At 29.3% G+C, this 16074-nt stretch overlaps 1 protein-coding gene across 1 annotated transcript in view; it reads right to left on the minus strand.

Annotated features, from left to right (window-relative positions):
* Nucleotides 1–4410: 4410 nt before the first annotated feature.
* The window catches only part of LOC108722522 (uncharacterized), a 303847-nt gene continuing 292183 nt past the window's right edge, over nt 4411–16074 (minus strand). Inside the window, exons 7-13 of the mRNA XM_018447671.1 lie at nt 14091–14207; nt 13847–13960; nt 13509–13652; nt 7289–7491; nt 6006–6157; nt 5853–5925; nt 4411–4792 (exon numbers count right to left, since the gene is read on the minus strand). Coding sequence (XP_018303173.1) covers nt 4771–4792; nt 5853–5925; nt 6006–6157; nt 7289–7491; nt 13509–13652; nt 13847–13960; nt 14091–14207 — 825 coding nt within the window. The 3' untranslated portion in view covers nt 4411–4770. The remainder of the gene's footprint in view (nt 4793–5852; nt 5926–6005; nt 6158–7288; nt 7492–13508; nt 13653–13846; nt 13961–14090; nt 14208–16074) is intronic.

Genomic DNA, 16074 nt, shown 5'->3' on the forward strand with positions numbered 1-16074 from the left:
ATAACATACGTAATAAATATCAATTTTGTCTTGTTTACAAATGTTTACGAATAAAAACAAGTTTACAAATCATATTAGATACATGATTGTTTTTCTTAGAAAAAAAATTAGGTATTAAATAACAATCTCGTACATAAGATTTGTCGTTTGAAATTTGCCATGAAGTTTTTCAGTACGTATGCAGAAAAAGTAATTAGAAAATATTACATACATCAATTGTATTTGCTATAAAATAACACACAAGAAGAAAGTGAATTGCTCACAGAATTCTGTAAAGGAGATATCCTTTATTTGTTGTATGGTGCAATTACGATCTTATATCACTTAAGGGAATGTTGATCAAAAATTCACACGCTTAGCATAAAATTAATGTTAAATCTAATTTAAATTTACTTAATTTAGACGTAAAATGACCCGAATCTGTATCGCTAGAAAATATATCATAATGATATACAAAAAATATAATAAAATTATGAAACGTTAAAATATATTTTCCGAGATATTTAAATAATATCTTCTATTTAAAGCTTCTATCTAAAGCTTCTTTAAAATAGTATGCAATAGAAAAAAAGCTGCAGAGAATAATAGCGCATTCATGTAACATGCATTCTGGAAGTCGAAATCTCGAGTGAAGAGAATTCTCATAAATAATTTTAATTTAAAAAATTGTTAAATATTGGTCCATTATTTTAATGACACAAATTCAGGTCAAACTAATGATCTAATGACTAGATATTAAGCAAAAGTTATCGTCATTTCCCAATAAATTGAATGTACGTATATGCTTTAAGTGGTGTTAGGCAATTTTGGATTGATCGATCCACGATTATGATCATCGATATCAATCGTAGATCCCGATGCGAAACAAATCCGGTTTCGCTGCGCTGATTCCTAAATTCGGTTACGGTCTATAATTTAAATCTAAGTACAGATACTTGTATAATTGTACATACACACATGATCATCTTTTATATACAGTGCTATTAACTACAGAATGTCATCAGTGTCTTCGAAGAGAAAGATAATGATAAAAGGTTATAAGAGATCGAAATAGTGACAATAACTAGAAAATGTTTTGCTCGATTATAAAACAGCTTCGTATCGTTGTGTCATATGCGTGTTCAGAACGAATTTTTACTTGGCAAACATATTGCGTTAAATTTATTATAAAAATCGTACAAAATAATATTATAGAAAATTCATCAAGAATATAACGCTATCCGAAGAACAAAAAATGAACGGAGGTAATTTCGAATATGTTTGTACTAACTGAGATTAAAAGAGATAGGAATTTTTTTTTAAGAAGACAAATGATGATCATATACGATCGTGATATAACGCTATGAATATTGACAATGTAACACGCATGCCGCTTAAGATGGTACAATATATAATCTTACCGTTAATAATTGATTTACGATAATGTATATGTGTAATCATCGAGTTTTTATACTTATCGAAAAAAGTGTCACGAGCTTGCGGTGCAATCAGATCTCGTTAGAATTTGTGAATTATTAATAATTGAATAATATTAGCCGAAAAGAGAGCAAAATATTTATAAAATGGCAAGTAAACAGTGACGGATTATATTGGTCACGCTTGTAAATTTGTAAAAATGTTAAAAAATATGTTGTTAATAACAACAAGTTTCGGCGCATGCTCATGTATTTCTTTTTATCTAAATCTATTATTTATATATATGTATATTATATTTTATAATATATATTAATATACATTATTTATAGGAAGTTTTAAAAACATTTCTTGATAAAAAAACGTACATTGAAGTTCGTGTATGGCAAGGGCATTCACTAATAAAAATGACTCCATAAGTCAAGTATTTATAATAATTACATATGTATATCTATAAAAGATATACAATAAAAACATTAATTAAAGAAAGTATACAGATAAAATGGATAATCGCTCTTCATAAATAACTCGTTAACATGAGTTAATAATATCTTAATAATATATCGAGATGAGTATTCTTTACGATGATCTGATTTGCGCAGAGCTCACATAATAATTTGTCGTTTCGATCAATAAATGATACTTTCTTTGTTATACGATCTGTTTGTACACTTCGTACTAATAAAAATGCTTTTCGTATCTACTTGTTATTTTTTACTTCATATGCCGAGAGAAAAATGTAATTAAAATACGACTTTCATAAAAATATACGTTACTTGAGAGAGAGAGAGAGAGAGAGAGAGAGAGAGAGAGAGAGAGAGAGAGAGAGAGAGAGAGAGAGGGAAGGGGGAGGACGGGAGAAAGAGAGAAATGTAAAAGAAAAAAAGATTAAAATTATCTCTACGATAATGTGTATGAAAATGCAATAGAAAGTATTCTCGTCAATAAGAAAAAACTACGATTGATATTTTTAACTGAGCATATCAATATCGATTATTTTATTGATCATGAGAAAAAAATGAGAGCGGATATGAATTTTTTAAAGACCAAATAGAAATAAACGAAATAAATAAGGAATGAAAGAGATCGAAAATGTCTTGTAACATATTGTTTCGAAAAATTATTAAATATCATCATACAACGTTATTATTTCTTTAATCAATACGTGTATATCTCTTTCAGTTAAATGAGATCGTGGTTTCGATTTGCATACAATTTTTCTCTCAGGCTGTGAAATTGTGACGCAGTGAGTGAATTTCAAAACATGTTCGTGTTGTTTTCTTTTTTAATCGTGCCATAGAAATTTCTTGACATTTCATCATGCCACAGACAAATTTACGTATCCAGGAGAAACAAACTCTTGGTCCCTATAACTGTTTGAAAACACGTATCTTCTTTTTCCAAATTTATCTGAGCAAATATTTGCCTGAATAAAAAAAAAGTAGAAATTTTATCTAGCATATTAAGCAAAACTATAATATATTATAGCAAAATCGCAACAATTCCGATTAGTATAAAAATTAATAAATTATGAATTTATATAATTATGAATAGTACGAATTAATAGAAGAATTATATGAGTTCGCGACAAACAGCGACGCACGGGTTATGAACACATCTTTGACATTCAATATTTCATAATTTTATCTCATAATATTTCATAATTTGTAAATTTTGCATCCAATTAACTTCTGCTATATTTGATTGAAGGCACGGCATTTTATACATTTACATTTATTGATCACGCTAATTAATGCCGAATCCAATTCATCCTGTGAAAAGCCAATTTTTGTTAATTTTTGACTTGAATAATTTCATTTTTGTGGCATTCAGATGTGCTTAGATTCACATCCATGAATATATTTCATTGCTAAATTTATAACATCTTATAATTAGTCATTTGTAAATTAAATTATCGTAATAAATATGTTGAAGGAAAATAAATATAAATTTTTGTAAAAATCTGCAATATATTATGTTATAATTCACAAGAATAATTTATGGCCACAATACGTTAAGTGTTTTAGCATATTTCTCCAATTTTATTTGCAGACAAATTTTAAAATGCATACGAGATTATTGCAATCGAATATACTTCAGTCATTATATCGCATATAGTTCTATATTCGCGCAATTTTTCATTTACAGATTATACTCGCGTGCGTCACAGGAGAAACAAAAAACGTGATTATTATTTATGGAATTAATACATCGAACACAACTCGAGTTCACGATAGAGTCGTGTGGTATTGCCGAAATTTTTGACTTTTTTATATTTCTAGCTTCGATTGACCATCCTCGTAATTAGTTTCTCATCCTCTTAAGTACGTGTACGACAATCCTTACGATATACCTTTCGAATTTATCGCTTACTTACAGGCTTACTCTACAGGAACGACCCTACCTCTTATATCTAGGAGTCTGTTAGCGTATATCAAAAGGATTATATACAAAAGTTCAACGCGCCGATCGCGTCTCTTTCGAGCGAACCCAAGAATTTCCGGTTTATATCCGGAATTATCCGAAAAAATAAAGAATCGCGGTTTGGTTTCCGCTCGAGAAAAACGATTCCGACGAGCCAAAGACTTAGGAACTATACTTACGGCTATGTGACATTGTCAAGCGAATTTCATAATCATTTTCGAGGTGTCCTCAACTTTATATTCGCGCCATGTTAATTATAAAAACTTTTAGTCAACAAGATGATTGAAACTTCAAATTCAGTATCTTATTAGATCTACGAATATTCATTAAAATCGATCGATCTATACAATCTCAATTATTGACAATTAGCATTTTAAAATTATTTAGATGCAATCAATTGATTAACACAATCTTGTTGATTAAATTTTAAATGCAATTCATTACCTCTGTATTGCATAAATAATGTTTCTTGATGTCATAATAATTCGATATTTGCAAACGGTCGAAGTAGCTTGACCATTAAAAAATCAGAATTAGAATGTAATATTTTTAAATCAACTTTTCTTTCCCTTTTTCCCCCCTTCTTTTCTCTTTTTCAAATATGATATAATTTAAAAAATGCAACAGAAAAATTAGTACAGTTGTTCTGATCGATTAGATGATACTAATGAAAATGCCAAATTGAGATTTAATGTGTTATTGAGAGTTTCTTGTTACGATAAATTCGCAAGACAGAAATACTTAATTTCATGTAAGTTGCCCTAGTAATACTTCAATCCACTGTTGCTTTATCATCTATTTTTTATTTTTCTTCTTATTATCTCTGCATATAAACTAATTACGATTACGAATATATTAATATTTATAAATGTATCTTCATATATATTCATATCAATATCGTTCCCATTCAGTATATTTCGGCATAGCTTGCTTTCACTGGGCATTCATCTCAGACCTATAACACAATTGTAAAGAATACTTATTTCTTGCTTACATAATACGAGTTTTAATTACAAAATACAAAAGTTTTACATTATTTTTTCTGCAAGAATGAATTTTTAAAAATTCATAACTAATAGGAAATAAATGCCCTTAACGGTTAAACTGGATCTTAGATGCTTAAATAGTTCGATGTGAATTTATATATTACCTGTATACAGGATGTCCCATTTTAAATAATGCATTAAGATTTCTCGAAAACTATAGTAGACACGGACAAATGTTTTGAATAAAAGTTGTATAATTCTAAAGGGGACATAAGAAGGTACCATTTGATCTTGGGTGACGTTAAGTATTTTTCGAGTTATAAAGCTCGAAAGTTACAGTCTGCATTAGCATTACACAAGTTGTCCGACCGACGGCTAAAACCTTATGAATGTTGTTCCGGATCATGTCCTGTATAACATTTGTCAAAATCAAGGCCATTGGAGATTATTTCTCTTATTTTCATTTTTGCACGTATAAAAATTCATTTATATGTAAAAATGAAAATAAGAGGTACAATCTCCAATGGCCTTGATTTTGACAAATGTTATACAGGACATGATCCGGAACAACATTCATAAGGTTTTAGCCGTCGGTCGGACAACTTGCGTAATGCTAATGCCGGCTGTACTGTAACTTTCGAGCCTTATAACTCGAAAAATACTTAATGAAAAAATATTATTGTATATTATAGTGTTTTGAAAAGCTCTCGAGGTAAGCTATAAGAAAATGTAATGAAAATAGGGGGTTTCATTTTAAAAAATCAACGTGACCTTGATCTGACCTTATGTCCCTCTTCGAACCATACAACTTTTATTTGAAACATTTTTCCGTATCTACCATAGTTTTCGAGAAATCTTAATGCATTATTTAAAATGGGACACTCTGTATAATATGTATACATATATATTTTTTAATACACAAACAATTATAAAACAATTATGAAAGCAATTATAATAACAGTTATATCCAAAAAAATGTTGTGCCTGAATAATAATGATACAAAATATATTATATATATTTGTACTCACTTTAAAGCTTTATAACGTTCTTTTTCCGGATTATTATCAGGCGGCTCACATTCAAAAGATGCTAACGCAAGTGCTGTAGAAAAAAAAATTAAAAATGAAACAATTCCATATCTTCGTATTTCCACAACGGAACAGAGAATGGATATCTCTTACTATTTTCTGTGAGTACGGGGCTCGCTTGGAGGAAGGCAATGACGCGCGGATTCTTCTCGAATGGACAGGCAACTTGTTTCCACGCTATAAATTCGGTCACTTGTTTCGCTAATTGCCAGAATTTCTCAAAGTTGATGTGACCGTTTGGCAGTCTGAAACGTATAATTAAACTTGATCATCAAAAATTAATATAAATTAAAATGGCTTTATGAATAAATCAAATTATTATTTATAAGGAGCATAAAAGACTACATAGGAGCTTGATGTGGAAAAACAATCTTTAAAAACTAATGTTTTTTAATAAAAATATAAAATATATAAAACATATATAAACATATGTTTCAACCTTCTATTAGGTCATCTTCATACACAGTATCGTTACAATAAATATTAAAACTATTTTAAATTATTATCTCGGATGATAGGTGATTAAATAAAAAAAAATGTTTTGCTCACACTTTTATCGCATATATCGCTAATTCCAGAAGTCAAAATAATCGCTTATAGCTTCGTTGATTGTTAGAATTGACTTCAGATCAAAATTATTACAATGCAGTTAATGTTGCAATAGCCGAAATTAAATCACAAATACAGTCATGGTTGCAAAAATTAATTAGCTAAAAAAAGTTGTTTAGATACGTATTGCATTTGATGCGTTATATCGATAGTAGTCTTTATCTGTTTCATATAAATTACAACCTGTGATCTAAAAAAATTGAAACTATATTTTTCATGAAAAATTCAAGATTACTAATTTTTTTACATAATACAAGATATTTTTATAATATTGTGAGAGACATGATGATTTCCATACACTACTGAAAATGCCAATTTTATTGATATCTAAAAATTAAAAAATTATATAAACTATTATACGATAAGAGCATTCAAGTACGTATTTTATATTATGTTCATACATATATGTGTTCTACACGCATGCACGCATGGACGCACGCACGCACACACGCACACGCACGCATACACACACACGCACGCACGCACGCACGCACGCACGCACGCACGCACGCACATACACATTAAATAGCATAAAAGTGCAGCATGTGTGTATAATTACTTCTTATATGTCTGTGATATAGGGATATGAGGGTTTATAATTATAATTATAATTAATTTTATAAAATATGTATATTGTGTACATAATTTAAATTATGTATGCTGTAAAATTATAATTTAAATTATGTATACTGCTGTAAAATTATAATTTAAATTATGTGTTCTGTAAAATTATATGAATAGCTTGCAATATATTTAATATTACTTACTTATTACTACAACCCTCGTTGAGGAAGTACAAGTCCTTAACGAGAAGGCTGAAAAAGGGCACTACGATTCGCTGACGTTCATCTGTAGCGCCAGCACTACGCCACATTGCGGCCTTCAATGTACTACGATAACTACTGAAATTGCTGCTTGGGTCCATCTGATGCTCCAAAATTGAAAACTTGGCAGATTGTATCTTTGACCACTGAAAATTATAAAAATGTATGATAACTCCAATATTTACGCAGCGCGAAGGTTAATACCGCAGAAATTAGAAAAAATAGAAAAAGTTAGAGCAATTGCATGCAATCACTTTCTTATATCCCTTTATGCTACGTTAGTTTGTGCAGCATAACATGTATATCTGAGCCGTTGTCTCAAGCTTCAAATTTATTTAATTTTTATCGATTTAATCCCGCTTTTTAATCTGATCTGTGAGCCAATTATATAATTTTTTTTCTTTAACGCGAAAACGTGAAAAGTAAAAATTATGTATGTGTATATGTATGTATGTACCAACATATACATACAATAAAATTTTCACTTATCACATTTCCGCTCTAAGAAAAATGTTACATGATTGATCCTCTGGTGTGAAGTTTTATTCGTTTAAGAATACTACTACGAATATAGATAGTCAATGGATAATGCTTGTATCTTGATTCAAGAGATTTTTATATTTAAGGTTATGATTGAAATGTTTTTATTCTTTCCTAGTCTTCTTATTTTTTAAAAATCTTTTGATATTGATAAATATATTTTTAATTTCTTTACTTTTTATTTCTTTCCTTTTATTTTCAAAATATTACAATAAATATTACAATAAAAAACATACCTAAGCTATGCATATATATTTTTTAAGTAAAAGTTCAAAATTTTTTTAATGTAAAAATCTGTCTTTAATTACATTCCTTCTTTTTAAACACATGTTTATAATTAATGGATCATCTATCCCTTTAAATAAATTTCTATTTCAAAATCTTATTTTGTCCGCCAAGATTTGACTTCTGATCCTGTCTCATAGATACTTGATCTCCAAAGACTTCCGCCTGCCTGACGTGAGAGCCATTTTTCTTAGCCCGACTTGACTCTACCGGAAATGCTCGTCTAGAGCAAAAACAGTAGCAATCAGGGACTTCTGCCAGATCCGGTAAATTGAAACTGGTTGCGCTGGAAAGGACGTCGGAATACTATCGTATGAAAAGAACAGAATCTACTTTTTCTGCAGAAAAAGATCAGCAAAATAATAGGAATAATAGGACGCAGGGGATGCAAGTAATAAGGAATCTTCTTCGGCAAAAGCTATTTTCAAAATCTAATAAAAAATCTGAAGTTAGCAAAATCTAATTGATTAACAAATCATTAAAGAAGGATATAATTGTGTTAACAAGCATAATTTTATACAAATAATAGTCTCGGAATCTTCTAATCTAAGAAAATTAATTTATAAAAATAACAGGAATATCATAAATATTAAAACTGATAGTATTTGTTTTTTAAAAATATATTGATATTTTGAAATGTGTAATATCTGATATATTTTCAGTTTTATAAGTTATGCAATAAGATGTATTTTATTTATAATATAATACGCATACATAAAATTAAAAATATTTTAATGTTTATTTTTAGAACAAGTTTTGATATGAAGATTTATTATATGTATGAATTTTTACATTTTATGAGATTCTCCGAGTTGCTGTTATCTTTCAAGCATCTTCTCGTCTATACCATTTTTATCTATTTGTAAATTTATCATTTTTAAACTATATTATTAAAAATTTTTGTAACTTAAGAAACTTGGTTTTAAATTTGATTTTAAGTATAAAAAATATTTGTAAAATGTAAAAATTTCATCATTGAATAAATAAAATTACAAACATAAGTTACATTCAGCATAAAACGAATGGAAACAAATCATGGACAAATATTATTTATTTTTTGTGCATGCATGCATGCGAGAAGCGAAAAGTTTTTTAAATTAACATAATTTTCAATAAAGATAAAAATTTGTGTTATGTAGAAAAATTGAAAATTTAAGATGTATAATTGCGTTATTCTCCAGGGGATAACCACTCAAAAAATAGGTGTACACCTGGACTTCGGAATTTAAGATTTCACCGAACTTCATCGGATTTCACCGGAATTCATCTGACTTCACCGGAATTCATCGGACTTCGTTGGACCCCACCGGACTTTCTCAGACTTCATCGGACTTCACCGGACTTCATCGGACTTCACCAGACTTCATCGGACTTTTGACAGATTGTACACCGAAATTCAAAAGTGGTTACTCCCTCGGTTACTTATTCTCGATTATCTTGCATATATAAAAAAATTAATTAATTGCTGACGATCCAATTACTGCGAAACATTTCATAGTTGCTTTTGCACATAAATGGAGTTCCAATCATATGTTCGCACAAAAGTAGAGAGCGTTAAATTTTCATTAACAAAAATTATCGAACAAATCCCATGCATTACTGACAGCACTATTGTTTGTTGAAAATTTTAACAATTATTTCACCCACCTTCTATATAAATCAATTGATCGAATCAAATAAATGTTGTAAATAGCACAAGGAGCTTATATCAAACAGAGAGAGAGAGAGAGAGAGAGAGAGAGAGAGAGAGAGAGAGAGGAGGGGGAGAGAAAAAAAGAAAGGAAGTAGGGGAGAAAATAAGAAGAAAAGGAAAAACGGTTGGTTAAACTTGTAATTGAAAACGAGAAAATATTAGTTTTCCATAGTTCGATATTTCTTGATTCGATTCGTGGCACGATTGTGTTATTAAAAAGAAGATAAGAGGATTATTTTGTTTCTTGCTATAAAGCGTGCAACAATTTATCAACTTCTATTTTTATTTAAAATAAAAAAATATATAGTATAAGAAATATATAGTAAAAGTACTTGGAATGTTATTATATAAGTATTTTACTATAAAAATATGCATCATTTATATTTAAATATTGAGTTACAAATTTTCAGATCATTGATTTTTTGCAATTTTTACAATAATTAAAATATTCAGAATTGAATAAATATTTTATTTTCAATAATAAAAGATTGGAATTAAAACCGTTTTATGTGAGTACATCACCTAAATACGAGAAGCGCCACACGGTCAAAGTTAGATGTGAAATTAATATTGTACTTATACGTATTCTTATTTAAATGAATTTATTTCGAAAATATGATTGCGCGTCGTTACTGTCAGACTTTCAACGCAATCCATTTGAAATATTAATAACCCCCCCCCCCAAATTTAATCTTGAAAAACTGTAATAAACTTATTGCGAAAAATATTATATTCGGCCGGGAGTCGAACTTGGATCTCTAGTACGGAATGCTAACAATATTTTTCGTAATAAGTTTATTACAGTTTTTCAAGATTAAATTTGAGGAGATTAATATTTGAAATGGATTGCGTTGAAAGATCGACAGTAACGGCGCACAATCATATTTCTGAAATAAATTTATTAAAATAAAAATACGTATAAATATTAGTTCAACGTCTAACTTTGACCGTCAAGTGGCGCTTATCGTATTTTATTTTCAATTTAATTTTTTCGGTAAATTTTAATTTAAAATTTTGCAAGAAAAACATTTTGTTTTTCATACATCATAAAAATACACTTACTTGCAAAAAAAAACGGATAACTGTAACATTACAGTGACCCGTTTCTTTTGTGGGTATATTTATAAGTATATTTATCTTTTAATCTATAAAACGTTTTCATTGCCAATATCTATTAAAATTTCAATAATAACTTTGACTCTTAAAAAATGCTCTAACTTTGAGAAAAAATGCAAGATCTATTATAGTAGTCCATTCGTAGTGAAAAAATTATTCGCTAATGCGATTATTCTCAATATTATGTCCCCCTGTTTAAATGTGAAAAGCTGTACAGATAAATTTGAGATAAAATTAAGAAAATAAATTAGAATAGGGTAGTTGTATGATAAAATGACAAAGGAGCATTTCCGAACGAGAGGTTTTACGAATGATACGTGTTTCGATTATTTTTTATTCATCATATAAGAAGAGATGTAAAATTCACGTTGTGTCTGTTCTTCTATTTTTCCACTCGTGATAGACACATTTGTTTTTTTTTTCGCCGGCGTCATTTTGTTTCACATCGAGTAATATCGAAACGAGTAATATCGTTCCTTTTTCGTTTTATCTTTATTTAGTTAGTTATAAAATTACTTTCTATGATATAAATAGATTCGAATTTAATAACATGTCGATGGCGTTAGAAGAAAAGCGCGAAATTGCGATGACAGTAGTACGAATAATAATGCAAGAAACAACATCAGTTTGCGATTGTTCTTCCAATCCGAGTTTCTCTTCGTTTGCAAATTGTTATTGCAAGGTTCAAAGTCACTCATTCTATGCTTTAATTAATTTCTATTTAGCTTCTCATTGGCTAGGTGATATAATAAATTTTTGTAATTATATTTATTTAAAGTTTCTGATATAGCTGATTATTTTAATTTGCATATACAAAACACAATAGAAATCCGATGTTTATTTTAGTTCACTCTTATTAACATAAACTGTTTTAAAATCATGACAAATTATATTTCAATGAATATCATGCAAAGATGTTATCTGTAAATATTAAATATACTGTTACTATCATTATTATTTAAAATTATTACAATATTTTCTATCTTATTGAATCTGCATTCAAATTGAATGATATTGTTACTTGCACTCCAATACCTATGCGCGACTCCGATTTGCCGTTTAGTTCCGTTGTTGTTTGAGTAATAATTTTAATATATAATATTTTAAGATTTTAATACTAAAAAATTTCAATCTGATATAATCTATTCAATTTACGTGAATATTAGACATTTTTTAATAAGTTTCTATAATAACTTTCTTATTATGTAATTATGAACAGTTATTAAAGATCAATTTCTTCTCGTGAAATAATGCATCTTGCTCCATCATTATTGTCGAGATAAATATTAAAGATATGGAAGCTTTCGGAAGCGTTGTCCGAGAGAGCGTTCCACTGGGAACGACGACTGGATTAAAGGAATAAATGGATGGAGTGCATCCGCGTGGAAATCGAGAATACGTAATAGTGCGAGTCCTCTCCCGTGGACGTGGAACGCTGGTCGGGCAATTAGCTAATTCCCAACGAGACGAAAGGAACGGCAATAGCACGAGAACAACGTTGCCGAGCAACGCCGTTTGACTTGAAACTTTTTAATTAACTCAAATCGCGAGCTACATTTCGGGTCTTTTCTGCGGTGTCACGGCCAATCGCGGTAGAAAAATCAAGCTAATTCGATTGCTCTGTTTTCGCTTTCTTTTCGTCGACGCGGGCGATTGTCTAACATCTATTTTATCGGTGGTACACTAGAAACAACTTCATAGAACTAATTTCTGTGAAGTATAAAAATTAAGTTAAATTATCATTTGAAAACTAAAACTAATACTATTATATGAGACAAGAGTTTATTTAATGGTTTATCTTGGATTAAATCGATTATACATGCAAAAGTATAATCAAAATAACTTTTTCCTTCGCTCCTAATAGCTTTTTTCTTCGCATAGAAACGGTGCGAAAATTTAACTCTCGGTGTTTTACTCGGTGTTATACTCGGTATTATACTCAATGTTAAACATCATAGCGCACTACTCTCGATTTACGAGGATTACAGGGCGTTTATTGCTCTCACGTACAATCCCGCGAAGAGGTGTAAACGAATGGATATACCGGTTGTGTCATTTCACCATTATTTCCCTTCCTTTCCCGACACTACATTCTAACACAAAAAATGCGTCGACGCTAACCATTTGCGAATATTCGCACTTTTCAAATACGCTCTTGCTGAGGTGATCGAAAAATTGAGAGATACATACATGTATTGTATATGTATGCATTGTCCCGAGCGAATAAAATGTATCGATACCGATTTCAATTTGCCGGACGCAATGGAACTCGTTACTCCAAAATTTTAAATTTGTGAAGCAATTACGTCGATTTAATATACACATATGTTGGTTATAGAAAATATTTATAATGTTGAAGATAACTGTATATAAATTTAGAATTGTCTTTACAATTTCCTATTATGCGAGAGATTTAATAAAAATATAAGATATTCTATAAATGTGTGTTATTATTTTTTCTTCCAATATTCAAAATAAGCATGAATATTATCATCAAAATTGAAAAGAAATGTATGTATTCCCTCTTACTGTTTTTTTCAAGCGAGATATCGGGGACATATTGAGGCCAGCGATGATCGCCATCAAAGAATTGAAATTGCCAATGTTAAAACATTCACGAGCAGTCTCAATCCAGTATTCGACGACACGAACGCGTTGCTTCTTCTTTGCGTGCTAAAAAAGGGAGAAACTTGTTATTATAAAATGTCTAGTACTTTTTGTCATCCTTTTGACAAATTTGAGAAATATATTTTTGTATCATTTATTAACAAATTTTGATTAAATAATAAGAATTAGATTAAATAATAAGTAATAAAAATTATGCACAAAATGTACAAAGAATATTGATACAAAGCTATCATATTTACCTTACAAACTTCCGTCGCTACGAAGTAGCTCAGTCTATTAAACCATTGAACGTACGATTCGAGATTCCGGGTTTTCTTCATATCTTTGAAAGATGTTTCTAAATGCGGTGACTCCTGACAAAATAATAAAAATAATAGTATTTAATGTATAATTGTGATACAAATATTAAATTGCTGTAAAAATATTTATAACATAACTTATCAGGTGTAAGAAAATTGTAATTCTGTTTTGAAATAAACTTACTTTGGCGAAAGCCTGCACAAATTCCTCGGGCCCAATATAAGAGAGTCTTTCGAGTTCTACATGAGTCAATTGTTGTGCTAGTACAGTGGCTGATGGGCAGAGTTCGGTGATGTCCACCTAATAACGATCAAATAATAATTTTATACTGACACGTTTAAAATAATACTTTTAGATAATGTTATATTGCAGACATATATTAATTTGCTGTATTTTCATAAAATACGAGTGTTATAGAAAAAACATTCAATTCAGAATATTTAAGTTAATGTTTTTCTATAACGTTTTATTATAATATTTAGATTCTTGAAAATTATGAATTTATATCATCTTTGAAATTAATCGATTTAATCTAGATACATGAATTCATATAAGAAATCACAAGTTTTAAATAATATAAAATTGTTCATCGAATACATCGCATTGCAATCGTTAGAATAGACTCTACAATTTTTATTACATCAAAATATTTACTTTATCGTGCAAAAATTATGCATACTTCTTCATTTTCTAACATAAATCATTTTTCTCAGTAATCACTGCGCTTACAATAAAGTTTAGTTAGAGTCATATATACAGTGCCAAATTGACACTGTATAGTGTCAAATTTAACAGTGTCATTGTCAATGCAAATCTTAGATAATGTATAAATAATAAATATATTATGCAACAAAGAAGAAAAAGTGCTCAATTATAAAGATATTCTTTGTTTCTATTCTCTTCAATGTCAAGAAATTACCCTCTTTGAGAAAGTGCCCAACAAAAACATTTTGAAGTAAAGCAAATGTGTGTTGAGTATATAACTTATAACAAAGAATGACATGCACTCTTGACATTTTCTCATGCAGTTTTATTTTAGAAGAGCGAAACTCATCTGAATTGACGGATGAAATAAATTAAAAGTTAAAAAAAAATCTGACGAAGGCGGAAAGGATGCAATCATGAACTTAAGGTATTTCTATTAACTTTCGACATAGAATGCACTTAGAAGTTGCTCGGAAGAAAACAAATATCAAAAACTCATGATTGGTCTCGTAAGTTACTTCTCGTCTTGAACAAAAAGAAATGATCTTTTTTCTGATATGACACGTAACGAACGACTGTTGCGAAAGTTCGGCAAACTAATAACTCAGTTCTTTACGCTTGGGATTATTTGTATCGTTATGTTGACCGATAAAACATCACAATTATATTTCAAAATCTATATCTAATATGAAAATTGCTTTTAATTTTTAGACTGCCGGGAAAGCCACTTTGTAATTCTGGAATGTGGATTAAAATACCATCACTTTTAGTGGTATTTTACTAATTGCAAACATGTATGTGTGTATGTTGCCCAAAATATAAAAAAAAATAGAAATATTGAAAGATATACATATAATTAAAAATATATATATAAGTAAAAAATAAATTAAAAACCAAACAAAAAAGAAAAGTTCAAAAGGAGGTACAAACTTTCTATGTTTATGTCGTTAGCTCTGGGTAATGCTAAAGTCTATACGTTTATGTTGTCAATATTACGTTTAGAGATTTCATAAATCTATGCTCAAAATTGGAATCAGCGATACAAAAAACCCCCAAATATACTTTTTGAGAAAATAAAAATTTTTTTTGTTGGTCGTACGTTCCCTGCCGAGAAAGCCTTTTGTGACTCTGCATAAATCTCGATATTCTGCATCATGTGTACGTTATTTCTATAGAAAAATTTTCGAGAAAAAAAACTATTTTAACGAAAAAATGCCGGCAATCTAAAGATTAAGTAACAATAAGCTTAGTATATCTTTTCGCATCTTGTAATTAAATAATACGTGATACTTGTTGAACAATAATAAATATTGCATTACGTTATAATTTATGGAATATATGTAAATCCTTGAAGAAAGTACACAAAATTCGGTTAAAGTTTTAGAAAAAATAAAATAATAAGAAATAAGAACGAGAGAGAGAGAGAGAGAGAGAGAGAGAGAGAGAGAGAGAGAGAGAGAGA

The sequence above is a fragment of the Mycetomoellerius zeteki genome, unplaced genomic scaffold (assembly GCF_001594055.1).
Source record: "Mycetomoellerius zeteki isolate Tzet28-1 unplaced genomic scaffold, Tzet1.0 scaffold206, whole genome shotgun sequence".
Classification (NCBI taxonomy): domain Eukaryota; kingdom Metazoa; phylum Arthropoda; class Insecta; order Hymenoptera; family Formicidae; genus Mycetomoellerius; species Mycetomoellerius zeteki.